Source organism: Phodopus roborovskii, unplaced genomic scaffold, assembly GCF_943737965.1.
Source record: "Phodopus roborovskii unplaced genomic scaffold, PHOROB, whole genome shotgun sequence".
Taxonomy (NCBI): Eukaryota; Metazoa; Chordata; class Mammalia; order Rodentia; family Cricetidae; genus Phodopus; species Phodopus roborovskii.
Genome location: NW_026125553.1, coordinates 56,473 through 75,253, shown reverse-complemented (window position 1 = coordinate 75,253; position 18,781 = coordinate 56,473). Strand labels below are relative to the sequence as shown.

The 18,781-nt window shown below is 41.7% G+C and overlaps 1 protein-coding gene across 1 annotated transcript in view; it reads right to left on the bottom strand.

Moving 5' to 3' along the window:
* LOC127216515 (tyrosine-protein phosphatase non-receptor type 12-like) overlaps positions 1–13,337 on the bottom strand; it is a gene marked incomplete at its 3' end in the record, with an annotated part of 57,681 nt that extends 44,344 nt beyond the window's left edge. Inside the window, 1 exon segment of the mRNA XM_051177219.1 lies at positions 13,158–13,337. Within this exon segment, the coding sequence (XP_051033176.1) occupies positions 13,158–13,256 (99 nt within the window).
* Positions 13,338–18,781: the final 5,444 nt, after the last annotated feature.

The following is an 18,781-nucleotide window of genomic DNA, read 5'->3' as shown; positions in this document are numbered from 1 at the left end:
TAATAAGGACAGAGCTAGCCAATAAGAAGCCCTAGCCATTGGCCAACAGTTTTATAATCAATAAAACGTCGGTCTGTGTGCTTATTTAGGGCTTAAGGGTGGTGGGACCTGGTAGGACAAGGAACTCCAGCTACAATAAACAATATTGCTTGAACAAGTGAGATACAATTAAACCACTTAACAAAGGAACCCTTCTAAAAGCCCAAGTTCCTAGATATCAGCTAAGGCTCAACCACATAAAGCAGTTCTTCCTAAGAAGGGCAATCCTAGGCCCACTAAGCAACTCTTTTCTCCACATAAATATAAAGTGAAAAGCAAAATTTCTCTCCTTGAAACTCCTTCTTACCTTATATACATGTCAGCAGAGTAAATTACCTTACTAAAAGGTACTTTAGGTTTCTCAAAAATTTAAGTGAGATACTAGGACATACCATTTTATATACATATACATGAATTACAGAATGAGTCAAGAATTTGATGTGTCAGACAGCATTCTATTTTAAGTGGCCAACTGTTCTACCAAATAGGTGTCACCATTTTACATTCCCATGAGTAGATCTAGAATCTGTAAACACCACTTTTTCTATACTGTTATTGTTTCTAATTTTTCAGTTATAATTTTTTGAATTTTGCCAAATCAGGCCAAAATTAAAGATCACTAATTTACATTTCTCTGATTATTGGGAAGGCTGGTAGTTTGTTCCCCCATGTTCAGTAATTATTTACCTTCTTAATTGTCATGCTATATACCCATGTTTCTATCTTCTTACTGTTGTAATCCTTTAATTTAGTTCATGCTGTAGTGACCCCTGATCATAAAATTAGTTTTTTTGCTACTTTGTAACTATAATCTTGCTGTTATGAATCATAATGTAAATATCTGATAAGCAGCATATCTGATATATGAAAGGGTCATGCAATCCCCCAAAGGAGTTTTGACTCACAGCTGAGAACCACAGCTGAGAACCACTGTACTGGAGTGTTTTGGTTTTGAGGGTGGCTATTTTGGTATTTAGAAGATACTTATGTTTTTAGACAGTAATCTTCCATCTGTTCAATATACTAAATATTTTATCTTAAGATCACTGCATATCTTTGCATCATCTTTTGCAATACAGATGTGCATCTGAAGTCAGAGACAAACTTACAGGAGAGTAGGTTCTCTCCTTCCTTCCGCCACACGGGTTCTGAAGAGTTGACACCTTACCTATAGAAAGCCAAATGTAAGGGTTACTTGTGATTTCAGAACCCAGAATAAAATAAAATGTTAAAAAAAATAAAGACAATTTCTTACTAAGTTCAAAGGTTGATCCTGAAGTCATATCTGTAGCCCAGATAAGCCTCAAACTTGATATTCTCCCCAAGTCTCTGAAACAGCTAGGATTACAGTCTACACTGAAACTTTTGTTTCACTTATTCTTAACACCTAACAGGTAATAAGTACACACACACACACACACACACACACACACACACACACACAAATACTATGTATATATTATGTATGATTATGTTCAAATGAAATAGTATTAGCAATGACAGAAGGAATGAGAAAGCAGAGTTAAATACTTAAGACATAAAAGTGTCCCTTTCTAGGCTTATCTGTTAACACTTGAGTTTTAGTTGGTGGTGCTGTTTAGGGGTGATGGGACTTTAGGATGTTTAGCCTTGCTGGAGACATTGTGTAATGGAGGACTGGCTTCAAGTTCACCATCTGCTTTCCATGTATTCAGGTGACAGGGACACTCTAGCTGCCTGACCTTGCTGCCATGCCCTGCCCACCATTATAGACATCTAACCTTCCAGAACCAGAGTCCAAATAAGTTTTTCTTTAAAGTGCTCATTCATGGTATTCTATCACAGGAGTGGAATGGTGGGTGGGTAAGCACAACACAAAACAACAAAATCAAAAACAAATGAATGCAAGTATTACCTTCTCTAAAAAAATGTGAAAATTAAGGATTAGTTGAAAATATACATTATAATTTATAAGTCAATCACTTAAAAAAAATAATACAAATGACACCTGCTTTCTTTTTCCTTTGTTTGAGACGGGGTCCCATCATGTAGCCTTGGCTATCCTAGAACTTGCTATGTAGACCAGGCTAGCCTCAAACTCAGAGATCTGCCTCCCCAATGCTGGGATTAAAGGCATGCGCCATCACACCCACCCCTCTTTAGCACACTACCGAAGATTAAATATCTTGCACTACATTAAACTCCTAGGAAATGGGAGGGATTTTAAAAGGTAAAGACTAGTCATTGAGTTATTGGGGGAGTACCCTCAAATGGGATTGTGGGGTAATTCCATTCCTCCTATGTTCTGTCCTGAAGTACTCTGCCATGATGTATTCCTTTGTTATATACCTAAGAGCAATGAGACCAATTATCCACCATGAACTAGAACCTTTCAAAGTATAGGCCAAATACAACTTTTTGTCAGCCCTAACAACACAGGCCCACAATCCCAGATTACAACCAAGTTTAAGGGCATCACAAGAAGTTTAGCAGGACTCCATATCAAAAATAAAATCTGCTGCCGGAGAGATGGCTCAGCAGTTAGAACATGCTGCTCATGCAGAGGGTATGGTTAATTTCCCAGAGGTCACAACCCTCTGTAACTCCAGTTCCAGCCTCTGAGGGCATTCATATACATGGGGCACATATATAAATGCAAGCAAACATGCATATATATAAATACAGTTTTAAAGATATTAAGATATTAATAGTTCAGTAACAGAACATCAACTTAACATGTACTGCAAAAACAGTAATGCAAAAACCAAACATCATTTTTCTCTTTTAAGAGGTGACAATCTCAGGTATTTGTTCAGTAACAGAAAGGTGACTAAAAGACAGGTGAAACCTTAAAATAGTTTCTCTGTGTTTGGTTTTGAAAAACATCTTGTCTTACACTATACACTTCTTGGGCTACTCTCCTCCCTGACTATCTCTCCCCTTTTCTTCAGAGGTTTCTCCCAATCATGTATGAATACGCTTTCACCTTGGTCAACTTCTTATAGCGCTGGAAGGGATCCAACCCAGGGCCTTGTACATACTGCCCAAGTACTGAGATAATTTCCCAACACCACAAATAAGGAAATGCTAATCTAAGAACTTGGAGAAGAGAGAAAATAGGACATCATACATATGAACTAAAGTTAAATTACCAGTTTTAAGAACACTATTAAACTGGAGTGGTGGTGCATGTATGTAAATCTAGCACTCAATCACCAAGGAAAGCTATAGCTAGCAAGTTCCAGGCCAGCCTGTGCTGCATACTGAAACCCTTCACAAAAGATATTAAAAGGTCTCAGTCTAAGATTAAATAATAATAGGACATAAAAATATTCCTTACCCAAACATTCAAAAACAAGATCTAGTTTCATTTAAAGGTATCTCTCTCTGGAAATGTTACCTGTTATTGAAACATCTGTTTGCTGACCATAACCCCACCCCTCCACATCTTGGAAAGTATTGTTAGTTGACCTGACAAACTCTCCCAGAATCAGCTTGGAGTTGGCAAGATGGCTCAATGGGTAAGGGAGTTTACTGCTAAGCCTGACAACCTCAGTTCAATCCTTGTAACACACAGGACAAGAGAGAACAGACTCCAATAACTTGTCTTCTGACCACCACATGGCCCTCCCCTAATAAAATTCTTATTCAAAAAGCATCAGATTACATGTTATCTTTACTGAACCAATCTATGATTTGCTCAGGTACATTTATGCTTTTCCTACCTCTCTTCTAAATGTAAATTGGCACAATACGGTATCTTCAATTACCACTGACAACATTTTAAGTACTATTTAGACACTCTATAGACATGTATCTTGGTCTTCCCAGGTATCATATTCTCAGCTTCTTTATAACCTACTCATAATGACAGCAGGGCAGAGGTAGAAATTAATGCCTGCAGAACTGCAATATTCAGTATCTTTCTACCAGTCTACATGTTCTAAGATTTTGGGGACCTAAATCCTTGAGTATCTAAGAACTATAATCCTAAAATGGACTAAGGCAAAAAAGTTTGGCTATAATTCGGTAAACAGACTTCCCTGAAGAAAAGCTACTGCTCCTAGGAAAACACCACTGCTTCTGACAAGTCTTCTCAGGACTTCCTAACTGCCAGACCTTCAGTGCCCATTGTATGAATGGTGGCTATAACACAGGGGGCACTCATGAATCTCAATATTAATGTTTGTATAACTAAGGGTATGACAGAGACAACATATGAAAAGGACAAATCTGTGGACCACCTTTAGTGCCTACCAGGGGAGTTACTCGCATGTCAAAACTTTTAAAAACATGTCTGCAAAGACGCTGTTACAGGAAATGTAGAAAAAACATCACCGCTTTAAGAATAGGAAAATGCTGGAAGAGTTCAGCTTCTTTGTGGAAGGGTGGTGGCTCAGGGCAATTGTATATTACTTAGCTTATCTTAGCACCTTTTCAACTCAAACCTAATAAAAACCCCATTTTTCTTTTTTTCTTTTTTGGTGTAGCCCTGGCAGTCCTGGAATTCACATTGTAGACCAGGCTGGCCTAGGACTCACAAGAGAGTCACCTTCTGCTGCATCCCAAGTGCTGGGATTAAAGGCATGAGGCACCACCACCTGGCTAAAGGCCTTTTTTCTATACGATGTTAAAAATCCAATTTTACAGTGGAAAACAAGTGATTTCAGATCAACTACATTAGTATATTTATTTCAGAAAAGTGGGAATTAAGTACATATTTGTTTCTACACTTTAGGTAAATAGTGAACTTATCCTAGTTTTTTAATTGTCAGGGTGTGGTAGTGAAAGTTTGTAATTCCAGCACTGAAGAGGCTGAGCCAGAACTGCTAAGAGTTTGAGGCCAGTTTAGGCTGCAAGCAAACACAATTTTATCCGTCGGCCCACCCACCTATCCATCCATCTACCCATTTATGAAGGATGTAGTACTGGCTGTCCTGGAGCTCCCTATGTAGACAGACTGGCTTTGAACTCACAGAAATCCTCCTGCCTCTGCCTCACAAGCGCTGGGATTAAAGGTGTGTGCCATTACACCCAACCTAAAATTTTTTTAATATTTTGATCCAAGTTTCAATCTGTAAAAGGCAAACTTTTGATTTCTAAGAAGATAAAAATTAGGTCCAACAGTCAGCACAGATATGTAAGATTTCATTTATTTGATAAGTTCATTCAAGGATGAGAAAGAACTTATTTCAGAAGGAAGAAAAAACATGTACTAACCAAGTATAGAAAGTAGTGGGAGACCCTGAGGAAGGCTTTAGAATGTTAGATCAAGCAACACAGACTTTTTCATACAGGCCTCTAAACTAGGAAAGAATGTTCTGGAGAAAGTTCAGTAGTACAGCAGAGTATTTACCTTGAAGGCCTTGCTTCAGTCCCAAGAGAGGAGGAGGAAGGAAGGGGGAGGAGGTGAGGAAAGAAGGGGAGGGATGAGAAAGCGAGGGTGGAGGTAATAAAAATAAATCTTGCTTCCAGTGTGTCTTATATAGATGCATTAAAAGAACCACACAGCTGAGAAGAGTTTAAATGTATGTTTCATGATTTTACCAGTAATATACCTATTAGTATAAAGATACCAACACTTAAAAAGTATTTTAGGAAAATGAGTGTGTTCAATGGAATGGACTGAATGAGACCAGAAACTATAGGCAAGGAAACAGCAAATACTACCTTGTAATAATTGCTTCCTAAATATCCACCAGTTCATACAAGATCACAATGACATGTTTACCTAGATTTTATTAATTAAATCCCAAACCCACAAGTTTAAATTGGGTATTTTATTAAAATTAACATTCTAACACAATATCCTTAAAAGTAAATGACTTATGGGTGCCTACCTATATGAACCCTGAACATCTGAGTACACTAGGCAGCACTCACAGAAACAGGACAGTGTTATTCAGGTATCTGCAGAAGAAACTACAAATAACAAAACCACATGTTTAAAATATTTAAAGGTTTTACTTCAGCTTAGCTTATCTTAACTAGAAAAAAATTACATATCTATTTATGTGTATTCAGTCAGTGTGTACAGAATCTAGAAGATCCTTTGAACTAAAGTTATACGCAGTTGCAAGCCACCAGATGTGGGTGCTGGGAACTGAATTTGGGTCATCTGTAAGAGCAGTATGAGCTGTGTGTGTGTGTGTGCGCGCGCGTGTGCGCGCAAGCCACACTGCTCACGTGGAGATCAGAGGACAACTTGCGGGAGTCAGTTCTTCCCTTTCATCCTGAGGGGTCAAGGGACTAAGCGCAGGCCCTGAAGCTAGCAAGCAGCAAAGGGCCTTACCCACAAAGCCATCTCACTAATCATTCTAATTATCTGTCATCCATTTTCTTTCCCACTGATTGCTAAAAATACTACACAGCAGTGCATAGGAGAAGGGAAAAACAGCTCTCACAGTAGTTCAAGGCTACTATAAATTTTTTGAAGAACCCTCCTAATAAATAAACCTTTGTTTTAATAGCAGTACAATTTCTAGTCATGCAATAGACAACAGCATTTATACTACAGTCAAGGCACAGGGATAGACCAGGAATAGTGCTGGACTCTAGTCTTAGATTTTCAGGTGAGGTTAGTAAGAAATGTAAATGCTCATGAGTTTAATGAAATGAGTGGTATAGAAACATATGTTTAATGTACAAAAATTAAATTTATCTGAATGTATTAACATTTTATGTCTATTTTCAAAATATTTTCTAAACTAAATGTCAAATACTGAAAAAACCCAACAATACTCTAAAAATAAATACAGAAATCACTCTAAGACATTAACAAATTAAATAAATGGAAAATTAAAAGGTTTGCTGTCATATTTGAAATTTAAGTATGTCTGGTTGAACACAGAGGATGGGCAAGAAAGCAATAACTAAATTAGTGACAACTAAGCATTTAGATTAGCTCAATTTTAAGAATTTTAAAGTATTTCCTCTCACTGACTTTCAAAAACTAGTTAGTTACATACATATACAAAGTCTTGCAAGCTAACCCAAGATACTATTTCATACCTGTAAGGACAACAATAATCAGAAGGACTGACATGGTAATATAGCAAAACTGGGCACCACATATATTCCATTATGTGAGATGTTAAATGTACAGTTTTAGAAGAAATTCAACAAGTTAAACAATTCCAACCATTCCGTTTTTTAGATGTGTATCTCAGAGAATTGAAGCATATGCCCACATAAAGTTACACACATTCACAGCAGCGTTACTATTCATAATGGCCAAAAGGGGGAAACATTCAAATACCAGTTAATAGACTAATGAACATAGAAGATGTACTCTCCATATAATAGATTATAATTCAATCATTAAAAAAAGTGGTATCAACTTACACTGTAACATTAATGAATCTTGAATACATGTGAGGCCAATGTGGTGGTACTGGCTTGTAAGTCCAGCCCTGGGAAGACTGAAGCAAGCCATGCAGCCAGCCAGCAAGGACTACACAATAATATCCTAACTCAAAGAAACTAAACAAACAAAGCCAGGAACACAACAACAAAAGAACAGACAAAAGTCAAACAAAACAAATATGCCAATTCCATTTACATATACTATCCAGGTCAGGCAAATCCCCAGAGACAGAAGGGGGATTCCTGATGGCTGCAATGAGGAGGGGAGTGGCCATGAACACATATGGGATGATGAAAATCTTCTGCAAATTGACTGTGGTGATGACTGTCCAACTCTGTGGCTATACTAAAATCTAGTGAACTGTAAACTTTGAATGAACTTAATAGTAGGCAATTATATTTCTATAAAGCTATTATTATCTTTAAAAAACCCTATAGGTCACAATATTGAACAAGCATTTTAAATTTATCTAGTGTCTGAAACATCTTTGTAGACCTTTTTGTTTTCTAACCTTTCAAATACAAGTACTAAACCTGAAGATTTCATGGTTTTACTATAATAGATAGTAGAAAAAAACATTCTCTCTCAAAACTTTGGTCTTTTTGCAGGCTCTACAATCTAGTTTCAAAATGTTAAAAATAAGTAGAAAAAACTATACTTCTACTTCACCTGTAAGCATTGTATCTAGCTCTTCCATACTCCAATCCCAGCTTTTTCTAGATAGCAAAATTTTCACTTGCCGAATGGAATAGGTGCTTTACCAATCTTACCCTACCAGTCCTTTTAGCACTAATATTTGACTCTAGTAACAATTCTTTCCTCAAATCCTTTCCAGCTTTTTCTGACATCCCTAGTTCCTGTCCCTCCACTTTGAGCATACCTTCCCAAGGAACAGTCATACACATTTCCCTTTAGCTGCTTTTCAAGACCTATGCTATCCCAGCTAAAGATGGTCAGTCTTTATGCCTGTAGTAGTGTATGACTATTACTTCCTTAAATCCACACGGTAGCTAACAGTGAGCTCCATATGTGTACTGGACTTCTTCACAAGCATTTAACATGTCCACTCTGTCACTAACAGTGAGCTCTGTATGTGTACTGGACACTTCACAAGCATGTCCCATGTCTTCAGTTCTGAAACCTTTTCCTGTGTTACTTGTTTGAGCAACTTTACTTATTTCTTCTTATTCCTTTATCCACTATACTAAATGGCACCTTCTATCTTGATTGTATTCCAAGCTAGAAATATTTGAGTCATAACAATTTGTTCATACCTAGTAAATCATCGAGACACCCCCTCCCCAACACACACACAGTCTAGTATTTATCCCAAGGCTAGCTTTGAACTCAGAATCCTTAGGACCACAACTGTGTACCACCACACCGGGTGTAAGGCTTGCTACTCCTCATCAAATCTGTTATATATGCTCTATTTTTCTTGTCTTAATTCAGATCAAGCCCTTTCTATCAAATAACTACCTCTCTTAAAACACTCCAGAGCCCTCCAGAGGCTCCATCTTTCAGTTTCTCAACCAGAACATATCTGAATAAGATAAAGCTTACAATAATCTTGTCGAGCAGGCTGGGAAGGTGGGGAAAAGGGAAGGGAAGACCACAGGAATGTTAAGCTAGCACATTTGTTGTTCTCGATAATTTCACTTTCCCTGTGACCCTAAAAGGTATTTCCAACCTGCAGCCTTCCACATATACGCCCAGATAAGGAAGAATGTGGTCCAAACTGTAAACTCATTTAACATAAGATTTTTTCGGAGCATTTTTTGTTTTGTTTTGTTAACTCAATTGCATAATTTTCTAATGCTAATTTATACACGACAATTTGGTATTGCAATGTCCAAGGGCTGGACATGCCTGCAAGAGATGCAAGGGGAAATCAGTGTACAATAATCATTATGGCCCTACAGAAAATATAATTAGATATAGTAAGACTCTTCACAGAGTGGCAGAGGAAAAGGAGGAATCACCACCACCCCTCCTCACAGTCCAAGCCCTGTCTAACTGTCTCAGGCATCACCTTCTGTCTGCATTATATATTAGCTCTCTGGTCCTCAAGACATGGTTCAAGGACGCCTCTTTGTCAGTCAACTTCAGGGGATGTGTATGGAGTAAAACCAAACTCTGGGGGCTGGAGAATTGTCTCAGACTCCATAAGGGCATGGGCTATTATTCTATAGCTTCCATACCACAACTCACCATTACATAGTACCAAAGGATTAACACCCTCTATTGGGCTCTTCTGGGCATCAGGTATGCACATGGTAGGTACACTGACATACAAATAACACAGAAATAGCCCATACACATAAATAAATAAAAAACCTGTCAAATACCAATGAGTACCATCATCTTAGTCTAAAAGTTGAGAGCAAAGACCAAGTTCCAGACAGGTCACAAATTATTTATTTTGTTAACAAAATTAGCATGTCAGGAACCATCTTGGTGCCTAAGTTTCTTCTTTTGAGACAATGGGCACCTCAGGCCAAGACCAAGAACAAACAAAACTACAGTTAATTCCCTCTTTCCTCTATCTTTTAAGACAAGATCTCACTCTCATATAAACTAGGCTTGTCTGAACTCACAACCTCCTGCTTCAGCTCCTGACTGTTGGCACCACTATATGCCTACTGAGGTAGACTTATTTTTCTATCAATAGTAATTAAAACATTCACTCCAGACATGGTGGCAAATATTTATGGTACTTGAACGGTACAGGCTAGAGAATCCAGAGTTCAAAGTCAGCCTTAAAAACATAGCAAGTTCAAGGCTAGTCCAGGCTATATGAGGTCTAGACTCAAAAATGCCCCAAATAAAAAAATTCTAACCAAACAAGATACAACTCCTAAACCATTAAATAAAATCAATATAATTCAATATTTACAACAGATATACATTACTGACAGTTGGCTGTACTAAATACTTTTTATAGTTGTAAACATATATAAATGTATCCTGACTCAATACTTCCTGTACAGAGATACTAGACAATAAACAATGTAGAGGCTTTATTCGTATTAAGTATTTAATAGAAAATACAATAGATTAAACATTTAACTATAAGCAAATGGTAAACTATAACAGTCACATTGTCACACAGCTACTGAAATTATTCCTAGAAAGTTGTAATTAATAAAAGACACCAAAATCTAAGTTTAAAAAACCTAAAAAGACAAGAATGTAACAGAGGTAAGGCAGGCTCATACCTTTAATGTCAGTATTAGGGACAGTCTGGGTCACAAAATGAGTTCAGCTTTCTGTCCTTCAATAAAAAAAGCACCCCCCCAACTACTTACAAAGGCATGTATATTTATTGTGACACCTTACAAATATAAACATAGGGAAAATAATGGAAATAGCTCCATGCTTGAAACAGGGCCACAATATGAATGACCAATCCATTTTCCCAAGTATAAGCACTACTATACTGGTTACTACTGTTAATATTTACTGTTCTATAATTTCCAATTTTGAAACTGCATTACTTTATAATGAAACAGTTGTAATAGTGATAATATCTCTTAAGACTCAGTTCTACAATGCTAAGATTTTAAAATGGAGTTTTTATCCACATCAGAATTTAAGAATAACAAGTCAGAATTTATCGGATCTTCTTTGATTCTCTTTCCACAACAGATAGTTCCTTTCCAGCCTTCTAGTCAAGGGGGGGGGGGGAGTCAACTGCCAACAGTCTTAATTATTGCTGTTGCTTATCAAGCCAGGAAATAAAAGAAAACAAACACTATAAAAATAGCTTTAGTCATCAAATCTCTAATACAGAATTACCTAGCTATACTTTGGTATTACAGAAGAATGGCAACAGATTTGGTTCTTGTGAAATGACATCTTCAATAGGAATCCCCAACTCACCTCCAAAGCAAGAGCCCCAAAGCTATATCCCCAGTCCAAAAGTTCAGAGATGGGGCAACTGTCTGAATGGCCTGCATCACCAAACAATGCCCCTTGAAGAGTGTCCCTGAACAGCAACATGACAAACATGCAAACAATGAACAGCCATAACCAAGAAAGGCTGAAAGCCATTAGTTTCAAACATCCTAAATAAACTGTTTTCTTCTACATTTCCTATAGGGTAGTAAAAAGACTCTGTCCAATTTTGTACATGACATCATTCAAAAGTCTTGATGGCAGGAAGGGGAAATTATACTTTAATCTTTAGAGATCAAAAGTCCCTTTTCCAAACACTACCTACATAACAATAAATAACATAAAATAAAGATAATTGGGTTATTTAATCTACACTTTTCAGTAGTCATTATATATTAAAATCTTATTCTTTTCTATTTTTATAATTCTATTTTTATAATTTGGAGATTGAAATCCCAAAGCTCCATAATAGTATTAATATAGTGACAACTTTAACACTAAAGTCTTAATAGATAGAAATCTCTATACGAAAACCTACTTCTGCACTAAAAGTCACTTACTTCATCTGCATTGTTAAATTAAAAACTTGCCAACGTTTCGTGTCCACTCATTTCTATAGACCTCAACGTATTTCAGACTTAACTGATTTTTCTTTTGAAGTGCACCTTGTCCAGGAGCAAATTTTTCCCTAGTTCATTTCCCAAGCCCGGCGAGCAGGAGCGAAGGACTTCCCAAGTCCCATTTCCCTTTTCCATTCCCCAGACCTCCAGGGTTTCCAACGCCCCAGTCTTGCGCAACATCCGTAGGAGCAGCAGCCGCAACCACCGCCTCCTAAGCCGGGAAACAACCCTAGAGGGAACATTGTCCGCAGAAAAATAAAAGGAGCGGGGAGGGGGTAACTTAGGAAGTCGGCTCCTGGTCTCACGCCTTCGGAATTGACAACCCCCCCCCCCAATGACATACCTAGAGCAATTTCACCTACTAGACTTTTAACCCTCACCTCCACTCAAGCCTGCCCACACAAGCAGAGTGCGGAAAAGGGGGGTGGCGGAAAAGGGGGGACGGGAAGGTTATCTCCCAGTTCAGGGCTTCAGCCCGCGTAGTCGCCTCCACCCCACCAGGACTATTGTTCCCAAGTTCCCCACCCCCACCCCGGATAGGAAGTGATAGTCACATCCCCTCCGGTCTCGGCAATATCCCCTAGAGTCCGGAGTCAGCTTCCTTCAGGATAACCCCCATCCACAGCGACCCCCCCCCCAACCCCATCACCCAAAGTCACACTGGCCTCACGGGAAACCGCACGGGATAAATGAAGATCAGGTAAACCACGAGCTGTCTCACGGACAAGCCTGTGGCGAGAGGCGATAATAACCGTGAACTCGCAGACCGCGCCGTCCCACCGTCCATTCGGACGGAGGCCGGCGGCATCGGCAAAGGGAACTGTGCGAGCCGACGCTACCACCACCCTCGCTGCCCGCCAACCTCGAGCCGCTCGGCCGGCCGCAGCCCGACAGCTCGCCTCGACCCTCCCCGGAGGGACCGGCGGGGAAGGCAGGCGTGGGAAGGCGAGCCCGCAGCCCGCCGCCGCCGCCCGGCCGGCCCGGAGACAATAGGGAGTGGCGGGGCCGGAGCGGGCTGGGCCCGGCGGCCGCTCCTCCGCTCCCGGGCCGGCTGGGCGGGCGGGCGCAGCACGGGCCGCGCAGCCCCGCGGAACAAGGAGGCTGAGGGGCGGGGGGCGACCTCGCCTCCCGCCTGGGCGCGCGCCCCGCGCCAGTCCTCGGCACCGCACACAAAGCGCTGGCAGCCCCGGGCCGGCCGGGAGAGGCTCGGGGGCCGGCGGCACGAGGCGAGGGCGAGGGCGAGGGCGGACACTCACCATGAAGTCCCGGGCGAAGTTGTCCTCCCCGTTGTGGTCCGGACTCTTCATGGCCTGTACCCTCTGGATGAACCTCCGCAGGATCTCCACTTGCTCCATCCTCCCGCGTCCCCCCCGCCGTCCGCCCGCGCGCCGCAGCGTCCGCTCCGTCTTCCCCAGCTCGCTCTGGCCCGTCCGCCCGCCCGCCCTCCCTCCCGGCCGCGCGAGGCGGCTGCGGCGGCACCGGCCGGCTCCCCGCGCAACTTGAAGAGCAGCGCGGCTTCCCTGTCTGCTAGCGAGCCGCGGGCTAGCGCCGGCCCCAGCCGCCGGCCTGCCCCATCCTCCTTCCCCGCCCTCCTCAGTCCCAGCCGCCGCCGCCGCCTCAGGAACGCCGCGCTCCGTCCGCCCTGCCCCCTTCCCGGTTCCTCCTCCCCCCCCCCCCGCCGGCAGCCGCAGCCGCCTCTCCCCACGGGCGCGCCCCCGCCGCCGCCCAGACGCGCGGGCCCGTGCGGCGGCCCCGCCCCACGAGCGACGAGCCAGCCGCCCCCGCTCGCCGGCCCGCTCTGAGTGGCTGGAAGCCGCTTCCGGGGCGTGTCCCCCGGGCGCTGGCCGCTCTCAGCGCCGAGGCTTCCTTCTAGTGGCCTCCGTGCCTGTTTGGGCGCCGCCGAGCCCACTGGGTCGGACAGTAAACTTCACTTGGGACCTGCGCACACCACCCTCCACCCAAGGCGGGGAGGGAAAGCCGACCCCACAGGGCCCCCGCTCCCGCCAGCCCGGCCGGGACGACAAGACCCCGCCCGCCGGAGTGCCCGGAGTCGGGTGGGACAGAGGTATGCTGGGAACTGTAGTAAGAGTCATCCACCTTCTCTGCCCGTAGGCGCTCTCCTGGCTAAAGGCGTGGTGAAGGGCACCCGAGGCGTTCTTGGATGAAAGGGCTTACTCTTTGCAAATCCATTTTAACCCCAGTGAGTGAAAGCTTGAAATTCAGAGTGCGTCCTTCACGACACACCACACACACACACACACACACACACACACACACACACACACACACACACCACACACACGGTAGGAACCCTGTTTGCCAAGTTGGAGACAATATATCTTTCCTCCTTTAAATTGGCACTGTTTCAGAGTAGAATGGGAGACCTTCGTTCGCAGGATAGAATCTGTTACTCTTACCAGAGAACACGCTGCAGTGATCTGCCCTTTCACAAATAAAGTGATTTGCCCAAAGTCCACCCCAACCCCCCAGCGTATTCGTGTAGGGTTCTTTCACTTGGACTCCAAGCAACACACTGCCTCTCGAAGGGACAAGATTTTGTGGTGGTAATATTGCACAACTGGTGTTTGATCCACGGACTGATTTTGGTCACTACACGCACAAACAGAGCAGGTTGCCGAGAAATTTGCTTAAGATAGGAAACATCAATGCAGGATACATTTCCTAATGTTTGGCTGCACTATGAACTTTAATTTTAAAAAGTTAACGACAACAAATGTGAGTAGCAATATACAATGCCATTTTAAAATAATACAGAAAATAATACAGAAAATAATACACCTAATACATGCCAATCCATTTCTCTCAGAAATATGTCCTTGCACATGTGTCCTTCCAAATTGTCCCCTATTCCCTACACTTTTTGTTTCTCCCCCCCCCCTTTTTTTTTTTTTTTTTTTTGTTTGTTTTGTTTTGTTTTTCAAGACAGCGTGTCTCTGTGTAACTGCCCTGGTTGTCCTGAAACTTACTCTGTAGACCAGGCTGGCTTTGAACTCACAGAGATCATTTGTCTCTGTTAGGATTAAAGGCATCCACCACCACCACCCAGCTGCACTTTTTATTTATGTGTGTACCTGTAAAGAGAGTTTTGCTTTGGTTTGACTCTTAAAAGTCTCTGTAGGTAACTCAAAGAGGCCAGTTCCTCCACCGCCTCTTATTTCAGCCTTTCAAGTGCTAGGATTACAGATGACTGTCACATTGCCTGTCAAGAGATACACTTTTGCTGTGTAGCTAAACTTTCAGGAGCTGGGGATGGGTAAGGCAATACCCCTGTCAGGATGGTGAAGTAACTGAGCCTGAGGCCGCCAGGATGAGATCCTGTCTCATAAAACTGGATCACTTCAAGGAGTACTTTCATTTCTAAAATAAACTTTTGAAAGAGTGTAATTTAACCCACTACAAAGGCTGTAGCAAAAGAATCCAGACTTGAAGGCAACAAAATAGGTAGATGGCCAGACACACCTTCACTTTTGTTTATTTTTTATAGTTTGGTTTCTCTGAGGCAGGATCTCACTCTATAACCCAGACTGGCCATGAACCCATAGCTGTCTTCCTTTCTCAGCCTTGAAGGTGCTGGGGATACATACAGGCTTGGGCTGCTGTGACTACCACCTACACTTTTGATATGTCCAAAGAATGTGATACTTTGTTTAAGATCAGATAAAGCTTATCTGAAGATCAGAGTGCAAAGCCAGCCACACTAGTTAGCCACAGAGGCCAGGTGGTGGTGGAGTATAAGAGAGGAGTATAAGACAGGAGCTCAGGGTCCCAGTCTGTATTCATTCTTCAGTCGCCCCAGCCTTGGTAGTGGTTAAGAATGTTCTACTGGCTGGCTGCTTTGCTTTTCTGATCTTCACCTTGAACTCAGATATCTGTCTCTGGGTTTTTATTCTTAGTGCTGCACCAGTTAGTGGTTGGTGACCACTCTCTGGACCTGCTTTAGAAGAGTTGCTGGCAGTCTGATGGGTACAGACCAAGTCTGATTTGGGCCTCTGTTTTCCACATGACAAAGCCTGTGTAATGCCTGAGGGTTTCTGGAGTTTACAGCAGCCACTTTTGGCATTGTCTGTGGGTTAGTGAAAATCTAAGTGTCTCTGAAGGATCCCACTATGTGGAAAGGCTTAGCTTTCCTTGATAATTAGCTGGCTACTTCTTTTTAGCTTTTCTTACCATTAGAAATTGTACAAAATAATGAGTTTCATTAAGATAGATTCACACATGCATGTCATATTCTTTGCTCATATTCATCCTTCCGTTGTCCTTTCATGTCCTCCTTCCTTTTTGTCCTTGCTCCTCCCAGGTTTCCCTCTTCTGAATATACCTGGGAGGTCATCAAATGACTCAGTGCTTTCCACCAAGCCTGATGGCCTGTTTGTTCCCAGGATGAAGAGAAGCTTCCTCAAGTTGACATCCATGCACCCACCCCTGCCATACACAAATAAATGAGAAAAAAAAAAAAAAAAAAAAAAAAAAAAAAAAAAAAAACCAGAATAGTCTAAATATATTTGGGTCGTGTTTCAACTTCTGTGTTTGTGTGTGTGTGTGTGTTTGTTTGTGTGTGTGTGTGTGTGAGTGTGATAGAGAGAGAGAGAGAGAGAGAGAGAGAGAGAGAGAGAGAGAGAGGTAGGTAGGTATACAGGTGCCCTTAGAGGCCAAAAGAGGATGTCAGATTGCCTGGAACAAGAGTTACAACCAATTGTCAGATGTCACTGTGAGTGCTGACAGCTGAATACAGGTCCCCTGGAAGAGCAACAAGTGTTCCTACTGAATGAGTCATCTCTCTAGACCTGTATCTTTATTTATTTTTAGTATTTGGTTTCTGATACAAGGTCTCAATAGTGAGACCTCAACCTTGCTATGTAGGCAGACTGGTCTCAAATGCGTAGTCCTTCTGCCTCACCTTCCCAAATACTGAGATTGTAAGTGTGCAACACGATGTCCAAGAGTGTAGGTCCTTTTGTATTCTGAATATTTTGCTGTTCAAGTGTATTGATTTTCCAACAAAATTAAATATTATTCTAGGTGGTAGGAAGAATGCCAGCATCTTTTATGAAACAGGTAAATAAAGAGTTAAGGAAACAGGTCTTGTTTGGGGGAAGTTGAACTTTTAGAGATAAGGTTTCACATAGCCTAGGCAGGCCCTAAACTTGCTATGCACATAAAGATAGTCATGAATTTCTGATCCTCCTGCCTCCACCTCCCAAGTGCTGGTATTATAGCATTTACTCCCATGCTCTGCTGTGTTTTTGTTTTTGTTTTATGACAGATGGGAAGCTACAGGCAGTATCATGGTTTTCAGGGAAATTTAATGCCTTGACCATTCTCAGCTATACCTGAGTGTTTGGGCACTTAAGTTATTACTCAAGTTTTCAATCCATAGAAACTGGCCATTGACCTGTGACTTGGTATAGAAGGGTGATCTGAGCCAGTTGCTTCACATAGAAATCTGAACTTGGAAACCAAGACAGATGTTACCAGAATAATGCAGGCAGGAATGTATGCTGCTATGAGGGAGGATTAGGTTTTGGCAAGCTGAAGCCAAGAGGTGGGAGAGAAGATGATGATGACAAAGAATCTGGTTAGTAGAGAGCATGAAGCAAACGTGTGGCGGTGTGTGGAGGTATTAGGATGCAGCCCATGTGGTCACCAGGGAGAACTCTTGGAGCAACCTGGCTTCTGATACTTTTGGGAATAAGTTTTGTTGATTTTATACATAAATAAATCCAGCTTTTCTTGAAACAATAGGCAGTGCTATAGAGCACGGGCTCTCAAGTCAGAGAGATTGCTCTGCCGCTGACATCTGTAAGTCTTCCCCTAGGAAAGCCACTTGGTGGCCCTAAACTGCATTTATTATTTCTGTACTATACATCATGCTTGCACATAGAACACAAAATAAGAAACTAGTTCAACATGGTGGTTTCTGCATTTTAAATTTCTTCCCTCCTATCTTGTCACTTTTAGCTCTTTTCCTACATACTAGCTGCCTACACTGTAGGGACATACATGAGGAATTAGAAGGGAGCCAAATAGCATTTTTTAAAAGTGATGGTACTTTCATGATTTCAGCAAGAAGAGGTTTTGAAAAGTTAATAACCTGAAAGAGGTTTCTGGGGTATCTGTTTGTTCATATTCATGCTATCCTCTCATGGTTCACTTGTAGAAATTTTAACTTGTGACTCTATCTGTTCTCATAACAGCCATGGATATTACATCTTCTATAGCATTTAGAACATATAGCATTTGTAAGTTCTATTTTCTTCTTTTTCTTTTAAAACAGTCTTGGGAAGCAATTTGGTGCCACTAATCTCATTAGTAGAAGGAAAGCTAAGTAAAACACAGGGAGTGAACACGAAGAGCTCCCTTGAAGTAACAAACAGGAGACTCATGAACATGACCCATAGGTCCTGAGTTTCCAGCCTGTTGCACAAGCCCTGAGTCACAATACTTATGCCTGATATAATTATGCAAAACTGAAGGTGAAGCTTCAAGCCATTACTGAGATGCTAATGCTGACCTCCCTGTGTCCCCCAGTCTGTTCTTAAGCCATATTCCCAAATGGACTGCTAGCTGGGAAGTTATGGGGGAGTAAATGGCACAGGAGGGGAGAGTCTTCTCCAGTTTACTCTTGCATTCCTCAGTCTAGTCTCAGCAAAAACCATTGTTGGCCATTTTCTTAATTTGTGATTTTTTTTTTTGTTGAAATTGTCTTATCCAATAAAAAGGAAACTGAACTAAGAAAACATACTTTTTAGTATCTTGGGGGTAACAATATTTTCCAAAGAAAGGCTCATAAAAACGATCTTGGAAAGGTTAAAAATTGATAATCTGTATTCTTAAGACTTAATATACACAGCTTTTAATC